The sequence below is a fragment of the Fundulus heteroclitus genome, chromosome 9 (assembly GCF_011125445.2).
Source record: "Fundulus heteroclitus isolate FHET01 chromosome 9, MU-UCD_Fhet_4.1, whole genome shotgun sequence".
Taxonomy (NCBI): domain Eukaryota; kingdom Metazoa; phylum Chordata; class Actinopteri; order Cyprinodontiformes; family Fundulidae; genus Fundulus; species Fundulus heteroclitus.
Window position 1 is genome coordinate 9,627,376 of NC_046369.1, and position 17,456 is coordinate 9,644,831.

Consider the following 17,456-nt stretch of genomic DNA (forward strand, 5'->3'; position numbering starts at 1 on the left):
CTATGAAATATGGAAGATATGAATATAAACGTTTAAATTTGCTGTTTCAGAGTCTTACCCTGTTTCTCTCCTAGACATAGTTCTTGGCTGAGATTTTACTGCAACTAACTGTAGCCTATGTGCCCTCTTTCATCCTTTTCACTGGAACACTGGCTCAGAGCTTTTCTGCTTAACTGCGTTTCTATCCTGGACATTGTCACCTATGAAGCTAGTCATCCATTGCCCTCTCTTACTCTTTCTTAGAAAGTATCTCTGGATCAGTGCTTCTGAGTTACATTTGTGTCTTCTCTAAACCCCAGTCGGTCGTGGCAGATGGCTGTTCACACTGAGCCTGATTTTGGTGATGCTGGGGGTTTCTTCATGTTAAAGGGGGGTTTTCCTCTCCACTGTCGCTACCTGTATACTGTATATCTGTATATACAGATATACAGGTATACATATGTAATTTTGCACCCAAAATTTCATATATGTAATTTTTGGTGCAAAGGGGGAACCACGTGGGTCCTACATATATTACAATTCCAACTGATGTCCTTAATACCCATTTAAGACCAAGCTAATACATACATAGAGATAGTTTTATAGATTGTAATTAGTAAACCATATCGGTTTCTGTACAACTACTGTGAACAAAAGGCCCACTTACTGGCCACTGAGCTTGGACAAGATCTATTTGGGTAACACATATGCATATTGACCTGGGTAATTCCACATGTTGTGTTTTAATGAGTAAATTGTTTTAAATTCTGTAAAATTCACCTTGAATGGGAAAGATTTTGGTAGATTTTAAGCAAACTATTCCAATTTTCCTGTACGTTGTTAAACGTTTATGTGTAAAAGTAAGGCTTGAAATATTTATCAAATGTATTTTCTTTTTTTGGGGGGGGGGGATTTTTTACAGCTCTAGTGGCTCGCTTTTTCTGAAAGTAGGCTGGAAGAGGGGGAGAGACATGCGGCAAAGGACCGCAGGCCTGATTTGAACCCGGGTCGACCGCGTCGAGGACTAAGGCCTCCATATATGGGTCGCACTACCTGCTGCGCCACAAGTGCGCCCCAAATCTGTTTTCAAATGTTCTAAATATTTTATTTGAAGATCTTCTGGTATATGTTAATTATATTTCTGGGGGAAAAAAGAGTTTTTGTGGTCAGAGCCTTTTTTTGGCATTTTTCTTTTTGCCAGGTTGTTGAACTCTGTGTTCGGTTTATTTACATCTGCTTGTTTTCACCATGCCGGCATTTTAGTTTTCCTTTTCATCATCCCAGGCTCAGGGCTCTGTTATTGCTACAACATGGTGTGTTTTTATGGGCTTTGTGGTCAGCCGTGCTTCACAAAGGCCACAAGAATGATTCTGCAAGAAAAGACAGTAACCTGCATAGCAGCTTAAATTGACAGTGTAAACAGGGTGGAAGTAGGGCAGTCAGGAGGGAATGGGAATCCTTCTGCAAAACAGTAACCTTCTTAGCACTTCTAAATGTCTTACTGTGAAGACGTAAAACGCTCAGATTTATAGCGGCTTCTGCTGAAGGAGATGGTAAAGGTTTATGTTTAAGCTACCTAATTGCTAGAGCAGTGATGGTACTCTGCCTCAATATTTCAAACCGCACTGTTCTGGGAATAACGTTATTTATCAGCACTGCTGGATTATAAGTATTTGGGTGTAGTTCACTGGAAAATAACGATTTAGTGGGGTTGCTTGGGTGGGTATCTTAAATGTAAACGATTTATCATTCATAAAAACTGAAACACTAAAAACATAAAAACAAACATCTTTGCCACACAAAGAACCCTTCTTCGTATGGGTTAGGAAATACCGCGAAGATGACGCAGATAGCACTCACATAAAGACAAGCAGTTTTTTGAAGTCCATGTTTGCTTTTTTATGTAACATTTTTAAAAAATGTGAAGGTTAGCAAAAACCGAAAGACATTGGAATGCATTGCACACTTGCTTCTCAACTCATTTAAACACTTCTTGAGAGACAAAACTGTTCAATAACATTTATTAGAAACTGAAGTCCCACATTGATTCTCAGTTTAGTACGAAATGACTGCAGAACTGGTTGCTCGTAGGACGCTGCCGGATCAATGGTTTGGCAGTGAAATGTTCCCTGTTGGTCGTGCTGAAATGCGCCACGGACAGTGGAAACTTGATGCTGGTCTGTTTGATTGACAGAGAGCACAAATCAACACGATAAATGTGAAAAGATTAATCAATGATTTAAGACATTTCTGCAAGGTGTGGCTGACAGTCAATGCTGTGTCTGTGCTCGTGGGGCTGCTGCCATGGGTATTGGGGCTTTTTCTGCTCGCTTCTGGTCCCTAAAGCGGGGATGCTGGTGGCCCTCAGCACCCATCACAGAGCACAATACATGTAAGGCCTACTCCACATATTTAGCATGTTCATACACACACACACACCTTTTGTTGTGTCTGACACTGTCTTGGCTTTGAGATGTTCAATGGAATGTAGTCAGCTGCTGAAGTGCTGATGTATGGCTCATGTTCTGCAAAAATAAATAAAACAATGTATGATCATTATGTAGTATAGCATTATATAGTATCATTATTTATTAACATTATTATCTCTTACTTGGTCCGCTTAGTATGTTACTCTTTGGATAGACTACCGGTTTGGGTCGTTCTGCTTTCTTTATGCTGTACTGCTCACTTGTTGTAGTCCTGTAGATTTGGTCTGATAGACTTGATGGGCCGAACTGTACCCGACTTTTAGTAATCAGGTCGGGATCAGGCAAACACAGTCGAGAATATGTGCCCTCCTTCTGATGGGTGAGTGAACATGACACTGTCAGATTACTGCCCCAAAATAACAATCACTAAACATAATTCTAAGATCTATAAAAGCATAAAGAGTCTGAAACTAACGTGAAATGACTTTAAGTTATGAATGAAGAAGTTTGTCATTTTTATGGTATTATAAATACATAGACACTATATAAGCATGATTTGTAACCTCACATCCGAGAAGAAGAACTTGTTGGTGGTGAATGACATCCGTTCTGCGTTTCGCTTCTTATCAGTGTCACCTCTGGGAAATGAGCTGACATTTTTCTCTTGTTTTACATGGACAATAGGTTCTATTTATAAAAAAGAAATATTGATTAAACAGTGTCCTAATATGTAAAAAGATGACTGGATTTATTTCTAAAATGTTGCTATGTGATGCGTAACCAAACTTTAGTTTTTTTGTACTGATTAGGAAATACTAAACAGGATTAAAGTAAATAAAACAGGGAAAATAAATGTTGAATACATTTACTTTTTTTTTTATCCCGGTATATAATTATTTGTTGGCTCTATTGACATGAAATTCACACCAGATGTTGGCAACAGGCCACACATACAAAGAAATAAACACAACTTAGTGTGATCAAGTTATACAGTTAAGCCCAAAGTTATTCCTATCCCTGGAAGATTTTGGTTCAAAATTACTTTCTCCAAACCAAGAAGTTACTTTCTGGTAGGAAATGAATCTATCAAAAATAAAGCAAATGAGTATCATATAAATATTATTTTATATTTTTGTAAACAACAAGCATGTTAAATATTCATAATCTTCTAAATAATCAACTACATTTAAACAGCTATTATATCTAACTTTTAATTGCTGACGACTGTTTTGCATGTTTCTGCAGTGATTTTTTACATTTATTCAAGCCTAGGGGATGAGCTCCAACTCTTTGAGGTTGGAAGAAAAGCCTTTTTTTGGTAAAACCAAATTTCGGATTTTGCCGGGGGTACTTATTTTTTATTTTTTAGAATTGTGAGAATATAGTCATAAAATTGCGAGAATAAAGTAGTAATTTTATGAAAACACTTCCCCCTGTGTTAAAATGAGGAATGTTGAGCATCTTGTAAAGTTAAACTTTGGTATCAGTTTAAAAATAATGGAAATACTAAATCTTTTAGCAAATCATCATAAATTATTACCAGTGTCAGGACTTTGAAATGATTATGCAAACGACTGTGTGATTTTATTTTCATAATATTACAACTTTATACTGTACATGACTCTATTTTTGCACACCTACTGTTATGACTTTATTCTTGTAATTCCCAATGAATATACAATTGTATTATGGTCAGTGTAGATTAAAGAAACTAAATAATTGGTCATAGAGAAGTAAATTTCCACACAAAAAAATCTGAAATTTTTTGGTTAATTTTGCATATTTGTGAGAAAAAACTCAGATGTTTTTAGATGTCTAAAAGTTTTTTGAGAAAACATATTTTTCTATGATTAAAGTCATACATTTGCCGTATAAAAACAAGTGTATCTTTAGGAACCTCTACAAGATTTAGGTATGGTAGTTTTCTGCACCAGTACAGCAGCTTTATTTTCTGTCTCTGAAACTAAATATGAGTTTTTTCCTTGGGGCTGTTTTGTTGTCGTTTTTAGATTATTATCAAAAATGTTGTGGAGCAATTCTCCATTAAGCTTTCAGAAAGGCTAAAAAACAACAACCCCACAACAGCCTCCAAACTTCGCTTTTGGTAAAGGCATCTGGTGTGTTTAGGGTCCTCCTTCAGTGGTATGTACATTGTTCACTTGTCCAAATGTTCTGCATCAAACTTAAAATGCCTCAACATGCTTTTTTGTTAGGCAGTAAAGTTTTGCGAGGCAAGCGTTTAAAGAGGCCAGGGTAGGTAAGTGCATTAAATAAAGCTTTCATGGAAAACTGTTTCTGGTAATCTCTGCAAGTGCTCTTTGGCTCTTGGACAACTCTACTGATAAGTGTTTGACTCTGTCAGAAAGCATGTGAGGAGCACCCAGGGGCTGGTTTATCATAAAATTGTGTTGTTTTCTTTCTTAGATTTCGTTCCCAGAGATACTGACTGGAACATTCAGAGGTTTAAATATCGATTGTAAACGTTGCCGTCAGGCTTTTTTGCAACAATAAGCCTGTGAAGGTCTTCAGATAGCTTTTTGCTTTTAGTCATCATTCGTTTCTTTCTGTGTTACACTTTAGCGTTGAGAAACCTTTTCATAGACCACCAGTTTAGCCTAAACCAGCTCTCATAAACTGACCAAAATAGGATTGTTTTTTTAAATGCTGACAAATGTCAGCTGCTTTTCTGGCTTTCCATGCTATTTTTGCATCTTTTTCTCAAGTTTTCAGTGCTTTGACTTTTTTGATAAAAGGCTTTCTATTTTATCACATCTGATTTAGCATCTAATTTTTCTTTTCTTTTTATGTGTAGATTACTTGGGTTGTTACTGACTTCTGGTGTGGGTTTCGTTTTGAATTGGCCCATTAGAAATATATTTACTGAAAAAAAACATTTAAATATTCAACACTTGTTTTCCCTGCTGTAAATGGCTAAATGTTCTATAGCTGCACTTTTTTGATGCTGTCACAATCTAATTCAACCTCTGTGTAGTTTGCCGGTTCACTTTTGTCATGGTAAGCTGTAATATTTGGCTTTAATGCCATTTTAATAGAACAAAACTCTAAATAAATGTCAAATGAAAATTATACCAGGTTTGTGGGATTTAAAGCTGTCTCTGAAGGTAGTGGTCCAGCTGTCTTGATAGACAGGTGTAGGTTTGTGCACCAACTCATTTTTCACCTTCTCTGATCTGTAATAAAAGTTCAGATACTATCTTGTTAATTAGAAATAGGAAAATACAAGATCATCTAAATTTCTTCAACAATTTAAATAAGATCCCAACTTAAAATAATTTAATAAACTCTGGCAATAAAGAAAACACAAGCACTGTAGTATTTTTTAAAAATATTTAACTTTAAACCAATTGTAAAATATTTTCAGCATGTCAGTACTATATCCCAAAAATGATTTACTGTTTTATTTATTCAGCTATTGCAGTACAAATGTGCCCTGATCTTCAACTGGAAAACTCTTCTCCAGCCCACAGATTATCTTCAGTGGGGTTAAAGTTTGGACTGCTGGGAATGATCTATGCTTCAAAAGGATGTCTCTTGCTCCAGGAAACACTCTTTCACAATTTGAGCTAGATAATTCCTGATATTGATGTCTTGGAGTGTGCCTTCTTGCACTGATGGACCCACGAATGTGAAACAGAGTAATATTGTTTGTCTGATTCGTTTGATAATTTAACCCTTTATACTCTGGTATCTTCTGCATTTGTTAATTTCAAATAACTTGGTAATGCACATTAAACGTTACCATACTTTTTAATGACAGAATATTACATCAATTCAGCGTAGTGAAATTAGTCCAAGAGACTGTTGTGGACTTCATTTAGCTTAGATCATTCAAAAATATGGGGTTTAGGCCTTATGAGTAAATAACATGTATATTGACAGGGTCATCTCAAATACTTTGTACTTTGTTGTAAATAGACTGAGTAATCTAAAAGGAACATTATATAAAAGGAATAGAAATGTTGCCGACCTGCAGACAACAGGCTGACAGTACATTGTTTTATATGTTGTCTTTCTTTCTGAACTCTTTCCAGGGCAGCCCATACGAATGGAAGAGGAAGGCTGAAAAACAACAATAAAACTGTTACAGTTTTCTGCTGATCGCAGGCGTTTAATAGAAATATTCAATAATAAGAAGAATAATAACAACAATAATAATAATATTTTTTATTTAACAAGCAGCATATCAACAATATAGATAAGACAACAAGCAATAAAAGTTACAATGAACCTGCAATGATAGTGGGTATGCACTTTTGAACATATGGGTTTTGAGTTTAGACTTGAACTAAAGTTCAGGAAGCAATTATTCTACACATTTTAATTTTTAAAGCTGAAAACATTTGTACATTGTGGTTTAATAGTTCTTCTGTTTAACCAAAGAGATAGAGCACCTATTCATCAGGGACTAAATCTCTACCGTAATAAATATAGTTTTTAAGCAGTAAACTGCTGAAAGTATTGGCCAACCCCTCAAATCATTAATGGTCTTCTAATCACCTCCATTACTAAAGCTGGATAAAATCCAGCACCTACAGATAATAGGTCGCTCTCAGGAGCTCAGTGAATTCCTGCATGGTTCAGTGGTAGGGTGTCACCTTTACAATATGTCAAGTAATGAAATTTAATCACTACTAAATTTTGTTGGGTGTGTGTGATATATGACAGTAACTCTGCCACAAAGTGGTAGGTCACCAGAAACCACAGACTGTGGTCAGGGTATGCTAAGGGGCAGAACAAGCAAAGTTCACCAACTTTCTGTAGATTCAATCGCCACAGATCTCCAAATTTCATGTGGACTTCAGATTAGTTCAAGAACAGTGTATAGAGAACTTAATGGAATGGGTTTTCATGGCCCGGCAGCCTCACGTCACCAAGTGCAATCCCAAGCGTCAGAGGCAGTGCTGTAAAGCACTAAATCACTGGACTCTAGAGAAGTGGAGACTCTCTGCATTGATGAATCATACATTTATGTTTGGGAATAAAGCGAAAGAGTCATGGTTTGGTATTAGCTGGGACAACAGCACTTCTCTGACTGCTTGGTGTAAGGCCTTATATTTTGGTTATCAGTGTCTGCAGCTTGTAGCTCCTGTTTGCTGACACGTAAAGTGTTTTCAAAAGCATTTTCTGGCCTGATTGACACATTTACATAGAACTCAGCGCAACTCAAAGAAAAAGGATTGTGCAATTTTAAAAATCAAAAGTGTCTCTCATGGGGACGTTATAAAAAGCTGTGGGTCTTCCAGGATCTGTGGTTCAAAAAGCTGAATGTAAGTTTGAGAAATGGCGAGTTATAGTAACTTTTGCAACAGATAAAACAGTAACACAAAGCATCATATTTATGCTTCTTTGATTGAAGAAACAGGCAGGTTTAGGCAGGGAGCGGGTTTGTTGTAGACATTTCCTGAGTGTCATCCTCATATCCCTTACATGAATGGCATTGTTTATGTTTCCCATTTTGAAGACTGGCTAAGAGAAATGGGCAGCTGTATAAAATTATATCTATGACCCAGGTAAACATAAACAGCATGTTATTAATTAAAAGCTCTGATAAACATAAAGCACACACTACAATATTAGTTGAACAGCAAATAAAATGTAAGTATAAAATAATATTTTTAACCAATTGGTGTATTTTTTATCAATCTGGAATACATTGGGATCCGAATACAAACTATTCAAAGAACTGAAAAGCTCACTTTCGTAGTTTATGATGATGACTGACTGCAGTGATGGGAGTTTCTGTAACAGTATCACACGAAGACATCTGTTCTGTTCATAACAAATCTCAGAAGTAAAGTTATTTCTCTCTCCCATAAATTGTGTGAAGTACCTTTTGCACAGGCTGTGTTGGTTGAACAATATGTCTCTTAAACGTGTCGTTGTAATGGGACACAAAGTTGGAAAGGCGTGGGTCTCCTTTTATTGTTGGAGAGCCGTCTTCTACGGAGAAAAGACATGATTTGACATTTTTGTTAAAGATTACCGGCAACGGGATCAAGAAATGAACCCTGACTGCAATGATTTCAGTGTTATTCATTACAAGGGATGTAAGGTTAAAAGGTTCACTGTTAAATATTTACTTCTTGGCAGAATCTGGTAAATATTCAAATCGATCCTGTGTGACTGTATTGATTAGGAATTCAGCATGGATTTTCATTCATATAACAATACAGATCTAAGAAACATATAAAATGCTATATACTTATCTGGGAGAGGTATTACAAAAGCTGAATAGAAATTATATTTTTTTTAAAAAAAGTTTGGTCTACTTTTGGCTGCAAGCTTAAAAGTTATCACAAAAAAAGGCTAAAGACAGAACCACCAACCATCAAGGAATGGGTGATATTGTACATGAAAAGATCACATTTTCTCTTCGGATGCAGCAAGACAAATTTTATAGAATTTGATCAAAATGATCTGAGTATATAATCCCTGTAAGATCTTATTTCACCTAAAGTCATAACAATGCATTATCTAGCCACCCACCAGCTTTACTTTCTGTCTATTTTTTACTATTTTACCTTCAATCTTCTGGTGTGTCATTTGATTAGTAAAAATGATCTGTGCACTTTGTTTGTTCCAACACCAACAAAAGCAATGAAAAGAAATATGACCAAAAAAAACAAACAAAAACAAGGCAACATACCTAAATGCTTGACTTTTACCGACGGTGATACAGGATGTGGAATAAAGGAGGCTTGTGCAGGGCTTTCAGGAACCCTTTCCACCAACTGGATCTTTCTGTTTGGATATTGAACTCTGGTGACAGATGGCTGGAGAGGACGAGGGTTCAATTTCCTGTACTGTGTAGTAAAATCTTCCATTTCCTGAGACTCTCTTGGCATCCTGAAGTTATCCGTGTGCTTGGTTCTGGTGCAGGTTATCCATGGCAAAAGATGTAGCAGAACACCTCTCCGGTATTTGTGGGGTCCGTATGCTGTGATGTGTTGAGACTCGTCTAGTGCCTACAAACTGAGTGTCACAATGTCTCCCTGTATTTAAGTTACATGAGATTTGATTTCTGTTTCAGCAGATCTCAGACTGTCCTGCTTGCAGTTATACTTCTTTGCTTAGGCCATGTGGTTCTTGAGCATTTGAAAAACAGCTACAATGCCTCACCATGGAAACCCCTGTGCTGTGGAATATGTTGGTAGCTGCTGCTGCAGAGACACAAACTCCAGCCATGGTGTTTAATTACCTGTCAAAATGAAGACACAAAATATTTCATTTCTACTGTGTAAATCTACAAAGGGAGAAGCAGCAATAGGGAATGGCAAATTCTCATTAAAAAAAGGAAAGAATAATATGATGTAAAATGATGTAATACACCTATGCTCATGCTGGAACGGCCTCGGGAGTCTTACCCACAGCTAATTAAAATGAAGATCCAAGGATACAAAGATAAAACCTAATGTTCTAACCCTTGGAGGTCCCTTTATTTTGGGCTCCACGTGTGTCATTTGGAAAAAAAAAAAGCTTAAAGATTTCCATAGAATTTTAACATATTTATTTTTAAATTAAAAAAATGTCAAAACAATTCCAGTATTTATTCTAACCCTTATTGTTAATACCAAATACTCATGTTTTTTTTAACTCATGTTAAAAAGCCCCCAATTTATGGAAATCAAGTCAGGACAGCACGGGATTAATTTCCACTGCTGATGACACTCAGCTATATTTATCCATAAATCCTGATGAATCCAATCAATTATTTTAACTGCAGTCATGTCTTGATGACATCAAAAGCTGGATGACTTTAAATTTCCTGCACTTAAGTTCTGACAAGACAGAAGTTGTAATCTTTGGACCAGAGTCCTCAAAAAATAAACTTCTTAATCAATCACTTAATCTGGATGCCATTAACTTGGGTCTGGTAATAAAGTTAAAAATCTTGGTGTTGTTTTCGACCAAGACATGTCATTTAAATCCCATATTAAACAGGTTTCCAGAGTTTCCCTTTTTCACCTCAGGAATATCGCCAAAATTAGAAACATTCTGTCCAGGAGTGATGCTGAAAAACTAGTCCATGCATTTGTTACTTCAAGGCTGGACTATTGTAATTCTTTACTATCAGGAAGTCCACAAAATGCCGTTCAAAGCCTTCCACTGATCCAAAATGCTGCAGCAAGAGTTCTGATGAAAATCAACAAGAGGGATCATATTTCTCTATTTTAGCTTCCCTTCATTGGCTTCCTGTTAAATCAAGAATAGAATTTAAAATTCTCCTCAATAATACCAGAGATCTGATTACCCCGTATGTTCCTAACAGAGCACTTCGCTCTCAGACCGCAGGTCTACTGGTGGATCCTAGAGTCTCTAAAAGTAGAATGGGAGGCAGATCCTTTAGCTATCAGGCTCCTCTCCTGTGGAACCAACTCCCAGTTTTGGTCCATGAGGCAGACACTGTGTCTATTTTTAAGACTAGGCCTAAAATGTTTCTTTTTGACTAAGCTTATAGTTAGAGTGGGTTAGGTTATCTTGAACTATCTCAGTAGTTATGCTGTTATAGGTTAAGGCTGCAGGGTTTATTTTTCTCACTCTGGTCAGTTCTACTGTTCTCCAATTTAAATTGTTTATTGTTATTTAAACTTTTAACTTTTTGTTCTCTGTCCTTATTTCTTCAGAGTTGGTACACCTGGTCCAATGTTCTGTTAGCTATGACATCATCCAGGGGAGACAGATCATACGCTATTATCATCATATAACATAGAAAGGCTTCCTGAATCAATGTGTGCTTATGTGCTTTTTTGTGTCTCAGCTCTGTCTTCTCTAACCTGGAGCCTGGCTCTGCTGGAGGTTTTCCTCCCTGTTAAAGGGGAGTTTTCCTCTCCACAGTGCAGACGACTGTCAACTGCTTGTCAAGATTTGATGCAATCTACTGGGTTTCCTTAGATGGGACTTTTTTTTTTACCAATCTGTATGATTTGACTGAATTTGACTTTGTAAAGGGCCTTGAGGTGACGTGTTGTAAATTGGCGCTATATAAATTAAATTGATTAGAAAAAGTTAGTTAAATCTTTAAAGGCCAGTTTTAGAGATTAGTCTGTTTAATAATATCACTTGACAAAATTTACCCCCCATCCACACTTTAGCCAATGTCTACAAATTGGATATTTCTTCCTCTTTTCAGTGGGGTGGAAAAGGGATTTTGCATTTATTTATTTTATTAACCGCTTCCCCTGAGTCCTTGGGCGTACAAAATACTTCTTTAAATGATGCCATAGAAACTTTAGTCCTCAGTACACATAACAAATTATGAATTTTGTGAATTTTTAACCCCTCAAGCACTCTTCACACACTTAATTCCCCACCACCATCTCCACCTAAATGGTGGGTCCTTTTTATTTTAACATTTTGACAGCAACTTGTGCTGTCACTTGAAATCACTTTCTCCATGGCAACAGCAGAGGTCAGCCAAATTACGTTTGAGTTTAGTTACAGTGCAGGTGAAACCAAATATTACTAAAACTTTAAAAAAGTTAAAGCAAACGTATGTGTATGGTGAAACGTAAATTGCATATTCAAACTGTTTTATATATTTTTTAAAAATGCTTAATTTTATCTTCAAAGAACCGAGGAAGAGGAAGTGACGTAAATCAGCGCCCGCTACTTCCGCTCCCTTTTCGTTGAGGCTCAGCTAGCGGCCGGGTGGGTACACGTTTTGTCCAGGTTTTGATTTAGGCTTTTTTGACTACGTTGAACTGTTTAATACTCAAAAGAATGTATCGTGTCCTCTGAGGAGGCATACATCTTTTTCACTGAGTTAGTTTTATCCGTGTTTTTGGTACAGAAATAGCTGTATTTATGACATTTAACTTCCACGCTAACGGCGGTCATGTGGCGCGGCCCTAAATCGAGTTCACTAAGCTAACGGCTAATTTTACGGTTCCTATTATTCTGTAAATGTACGGATACTTTAGATAATTTACGTGTGATCAATATACATGTTAAGTTATTTATGTTGTATGGGAATAATGTGAATACGTTAATCGCTAAAATTGGCTTGGGACGTCAGCAGAAGAGCTAGCTGCATGTCAATGCTAACGTAAAGTGTGTTTCCTCTAGCCTGCAAACATGCAGATCTTCGTGAAAACGTTGACGGGGAAGACCATCACTCTTGAGGTCGAGCCCAGCGACACTATCGAAAATGTCAAGGCAAAGATCCAAGACAAGGAAGGTGAGTCCAAACATGTTGACTACTTGGCTGAATTTAAGCGTATAGGATTGTCTTTCTACTCCAGCATGGTTATGGGTATGCTAACATTTCAAACGTTGTCAAAACAAACGTGTTCTTTATAAAGAACATTCAAGCAACGTTTCAACGATCAGGTTTTAAGTTCAAATGAAGTTTAAAGTTCAGGATACGTTTTTTTCCCCGCTGAATTTACCTTGAACCACATGAAAAGTTGTTAAACTTGGATATCTCTTTGAAACTTTTTTGACAGTTTACTGTAAATATTTATTTGACTTTGAGTCATCGTTTTTATTAATCTGAAATATGACGTCTGTTACTGTACAATTTGTTTTTTGTTGGTATGAATTTAATATGAACATCCAAGACAATGACAAATTTCAAATCTGGTTTTCTTTACCCACACTTGGGCATTTCTAAAGTAAACACAACCATGAAGCCATGTTTTAGATCGCTGTTCTTTAACATCAGGCATCTTCTATTTGAGCTTAAGACTAAGTGCCACTCAATCATATGTTTTCTCTTAGAGTTCATGGTGGTTGTAGGTTCTTGACTACCTTCTGATGTGGTTCATGGGGGTAATAATGGTGGGTCAACCTACAATCTCATTCAGTGTTGGGATTACAGTTGATCACAAAGTGTAAAAAAAAAAAAAAGGTTTCAGGGTTCCTACTTGGTTTTGAAATATTTGGATGTTGATTGTATCATTTTCTAGTATGGTAAAGGGAACTGTGTAGAAACCTGTTGAATCCCCCCCCCCCTCCTTTTTTTATTTTTTTTTATTTTTATTTATTTATTTATTTATTTTTTTGCTATTTTCTACTGATCAAAGGTCCCAATATTGCTTAATAAACTCAGGAGTGTTCCTATTTATTTATATTTTAGCTGCTTTATCTTTGATTTGCTAAATCAGTATTTTAGTTCTTGGGCTTGGGTAATCAATGCACACTGATTAGAAAATATCATTTATTAGCCATTTTACTACATGTTTAGTCTATAGTGCATAATTCAAGCTGAAACTTGTCCTTTGGATCTTTAACTGGGCCTAAAATGCAAAATAAAACACAGAAGCCGCAATATTTCAAGATTGTTTTTTGGAATCAAAACAAATGTGGAAAATTTACAGCTTTAAAAAACATTGATATAGTCTGAACTTTTTGAGAAGTGCAAGGGTTATGGATTCTAAATTTTGAGCAATCTAAGTTAGTTCAGATGTCACAAAAGGAATTAAATTACATCATACCATGTTTCATAAATCAAAATAGTTTTAGGATTCTGTTTCATTCCTCCTTTTCAAATATAGTACATAATTCAAGTAGATTTAATATTAATACTTTGCTCAAGCCTCTAGAATGCTATAAAAATGCGGGATAGAAAATTCACAAATTGGAGTCTGTAAAATGAGTAAACCTATAATGAAAATACGTGTTAGCACACCTGAAATGCCTAAATCACAGAACAAAAGTATGACCTGAATGTTTTTTTTTTTTTATGAAGAATTATTTAAACTGCAACCTGTAATAAAACATGAAAGCTCTTATGAAGGGATAGCACTGCTGGTCATGTAGTTTTATTCAAGAGATTGGAACAGAAATGGCAGCTGCAGACTCTCCAATTGGACCACCTAGTAAAGTAGTCGGCATCTGAACTATTTTCTACTTTTGCGTCATGAGTCTGCAGTGCTCAGCCTGCTTTTATCAGATGTGAAGGTTAAATTAGTGATGTACCAAAGAAGTTAAAGTAAGGCAATATTCAATTTACCTCCATCATCGGAAAGGAAAAAGAACTTGCCAGTAAAACCTGCCTCACGGGCAGTAAAAGAAAACGTCACATTAATATGCGATAAATGTTTTAAATTTCTATTTTTCTAAAAGAAACAAAGTTGCAGTGTTTGCCAGCCAAGACTTGCACACATTATAATAGACTTTCTGGACAGATTTGCAACTTTTGGTCCAAATATCTGTACCATGCTTTCAGATACATTTTTATAAATCTTAAATTATTAAACAGATGTTTGGATGACCAAGTTAAGTCATTTGTAAATCCCACATAAATATAGTTGGTCAGAATGAGGTTGCTTAACAGGTGTTTGTCTTTGCAGGTATTCCCCCAGATCAGCAGCGTCTGATCTTTGCTGGTAAACAGCTGGAGGATGGACGCACACTGTCCGACTACAACATCCAGAAAGGTGAGGTCTGCATATCACAACGTGCACTGTTGTGCCTAAAGGGCAAAAACACTATGACACTATAAACTACATTAGTCCGTATAGTTATCTTAACATTGGAAAGTATGAATTTTTATATAGATTTGTGACATTCCTCTTGTAAATGTCAATTTGATAAAGGAATTTAAAGTTGTTTAGAAAGTCCCTTTGTGCCGCTTTAAAATGTGATTGTTTACTTTGTTTTCTCGTGCACCAGAATCAACCCTCCATCTGGTTCTCCGTCTGCGTGGTGGAATCATTGAGCCCTCTCTCAGACAGCTGGCCCAGAAGTACAACTGCGACAAGATGATCTGTCGCAAGTAAGTTCAGTCTTGAGTTAGGGTTGCAAGATTTTCCCAAAAATCTAAATTGTGATGCATAATTGCAATTTAATTATAACTCTTCTCTGCATTAACCACAAGCAACAAATATGTCTTGTAAATAAAGATGTGTTTAAACAATGACTATTTAAAACAAGAAATGTAACTGTTTTTTATTAATCAGAACATTATTAAAGAGAACAGCTGGTTGAGTTGGACATCAATCATTGTTTAACATAAAGGGCAACCAACAAACAAGTCTGTGTATTAAAACATTTTGATCGATGCTTAATTCTATGGTGAGATTCCTGAAAGTTTCTGGTAAAAAAAAAACTTTTTGTTTCCAAATATAAACTCTAAAACAAATAATAAAATGAGATTGTCTCACTATGGAAACTGTTTTACCTTCCATGTGGAGCAAACCCACCTTAAACATATTACTGACACCTAAAGGACATCTGATCCATTAATTGTTACATAGCCAAAAATTACATACCTCTGCGATTTGGAAATTGTCTCTTTTTATATTGTGTATAAAATATATACACAATATAAAAAAAATATATATTTTTTATATTGCAAATACGATGAATTGTCCAGCCCTACATTAAACCATAGCATTATATGTATTATTGCTCCTGGCTAAGTGTCGAAGTTTAGACTAAACCAGCTATCTTTGAAGTTACTGCATTTCTATAGGCAAATCTTGCTGCATATATTCAGAATTAACTTTGTTAAACTAGATGAACTGTTTACGTAATAAGATTAGTTTTTTTAATTTAGGTTGTTTTAAGGTTTCCTGTTGTTTAATAGATATTTGCTGAAATATTCTGACAAATGGGATTTTAATGAAATAATATTTTTTGTTTTCTAAATTTTAACCATTTAATTCAGAAACTTGAATACTAAAGATAACATTTTGGCCATGTTTCCCACCAGGTGCTATGCCCGTCTGCACCCCCGTGCTGTCAACTGCCGTAAGAAGAAGTGTGGACACACCAACAACCTTCGCCCCAAGAAGAAGCTGAAGTAAACACTTTGGTTGGATTGGCACTGTACGCCATTTTGTGTTAAAATAAATATAAGAAAGTGATACTGCCTGCCTGGTGTGTGTTATTCAGTCACCATATGATGATATAATTACCTGGAATATGCTGCAGCTGGTTCAATAAACTCTATTACTGTTTACCAAATGTCCTCAAATGAAGATGAAAGATGGGTGAAGAGTTTGCATCACAGTCCTGTTCTCAGAAGCCTATATTGTTCTGGATAATTCACTAAATGATTTCCTGGAGCTGGAACAGGTGTGTTCCCAAACTTTAGTGCAATTTTACTGGTCTGAACATATTTTTCATCCTTTGATGTGGAACACAAAAAATTCACCTGTCTGGGCTTCATGAAACACGAAGAAAAGGTAAAGCAACAACTTTTGCTCTCAAAGTGCAGCAGTTGACAGGTTTTCAGACATGAGTTTATTTAGATGTTTAAAAGAACAGCAAGTTTGGCGATTTTCTACTGGGAACTGCAAAGAAGTTGACTTTCTGAATAGCTGACCAAACTTTCCTGCTGGTGCAAATGTGAAAATCCTGCAGTTTACGAGTTCAGTTTTACCTTTTGCAAATAAACATTTTTGTATAAATCATGGGTTGAAGAGAGATTCAGCTTTGCGATTAAAGTTTTCATGAAAAGAGTCAGCAGGATTCTTGCAGCGCAAAGTTTTAATGTTTAAAACAGCTCAGTACAAATATAATGAAATCTCATTGTGAAAGACCTCAACATTAATAGTTCACATCAGATGTCGGCTCACTTGTTGGGTAATACTTCAGTGAGACTAGCCTCTACTCAAACACTTCTGAGGTATTTAGAGTCATTCTAAAAAGGTTAAATATATCAGAAAACCCGACAAACAAAATTTCGTGGAGATGAACATCTGCTTCCCTCAGGCGTAGTTCCAGTTCCTGTAGCTTCACCGGTACATCTTTGGTACTGTGTTCTTTTGCAGCTTGGCACATGCTTTTTTTTTTTTTCTAGTCCTTATTAATGTATGAAAGAAGAAATCCTTCCATACTGCTGCAGGTGATTCTATGGTGACAGCAACAACTTTTGTCCTGCCTTCCTAGACTATACACAACACACAAAGTGTACAAAGATTTATTTTTCACTCTTCACAACAAGCAGATTTGAAAGAAATGAACTCTAATAAAGTGTGTGTCTTCGACTGCAGATTTGGAGAATAAAAAACTGCAGATCGACAAATACTCCAAGTGAAGCAGCAGCGTTACAAATGTGCAGAAGTGTTTACTCAACTA

The 17,456-nt window shown here is 36.1% G+C and overlaps 2 protein-coding genes across 3 annotated transcripts; one reads left to right on the forward strand and one right to left on the reverse strand.

Moving 5' to 3' along the window:
* Positions 1–1,932: 1,932 nt before the first annotated feature.
* Positions 1,933–9,522, reverse strand: LOC105938300. 2 transcript variants are annotated; one of them, XM_021307289.2, is made up of 8 exons: positions 9,076–9,522; positions 8,260–8,369; positions 6,397–6,488; positions 5,499–5,599; positions 2,977–3,095; positions 2,591–2,777; positions 2,419–2,504; positions 1,933–2,158 (listed from the first exon to the last, which is right to left on the reverse strand). In XM_021307289.2, the coding sequence occupies exons 1-8, from the start codon at positions 9,272–9,274 to the stop codon at positions 2,030–2,032; spliced, it is 1,023 nt and encodes a 340-aa protein (XP_021162964.1). In that variant the 5' UTR covers positions 9,275–9,522; the 3' UTR covers positions 1,933–2,029. The 2 variants fall into 2 exon arrangements, with proteins under 2 accessions (XP_021162964.1, XP_012735440.1); XM_012879986.3 differs by having other exon boundaries at positions 1,935–2,158; positions 2,591–2,780; positions 9,076–9,520.
* Positions 9,523–11,982: 2,460 nt separating this feature from the next.
* uba52 (ubiquitin A-52 residue ribosomal protein fusion product 1) lies at positions 11,983–16,242 on the forward strand. Its single transcript, XM_012879987.3, has 5 exons — positions 11,983–12,077; positions 12,495–12,606; positions 14,723–14,809; positions 15,045–15,147; positions 16,087–16,242. The coding sequence occupies exons 2-5, from the start codon at positions 12,504–12,506 to the stop codon at positions 16,178–16,180; spliced, it is 387 nt and encodes a 128-aa protein (XP_012735441.1). The 5' UTR covers positions 11,983–12,077; positions 12,495–12,503; the 3' UTR covers positions 16,181–16,242.
* Positions 16,243–17,456: the final 1,214 nt, after the last annotated feature.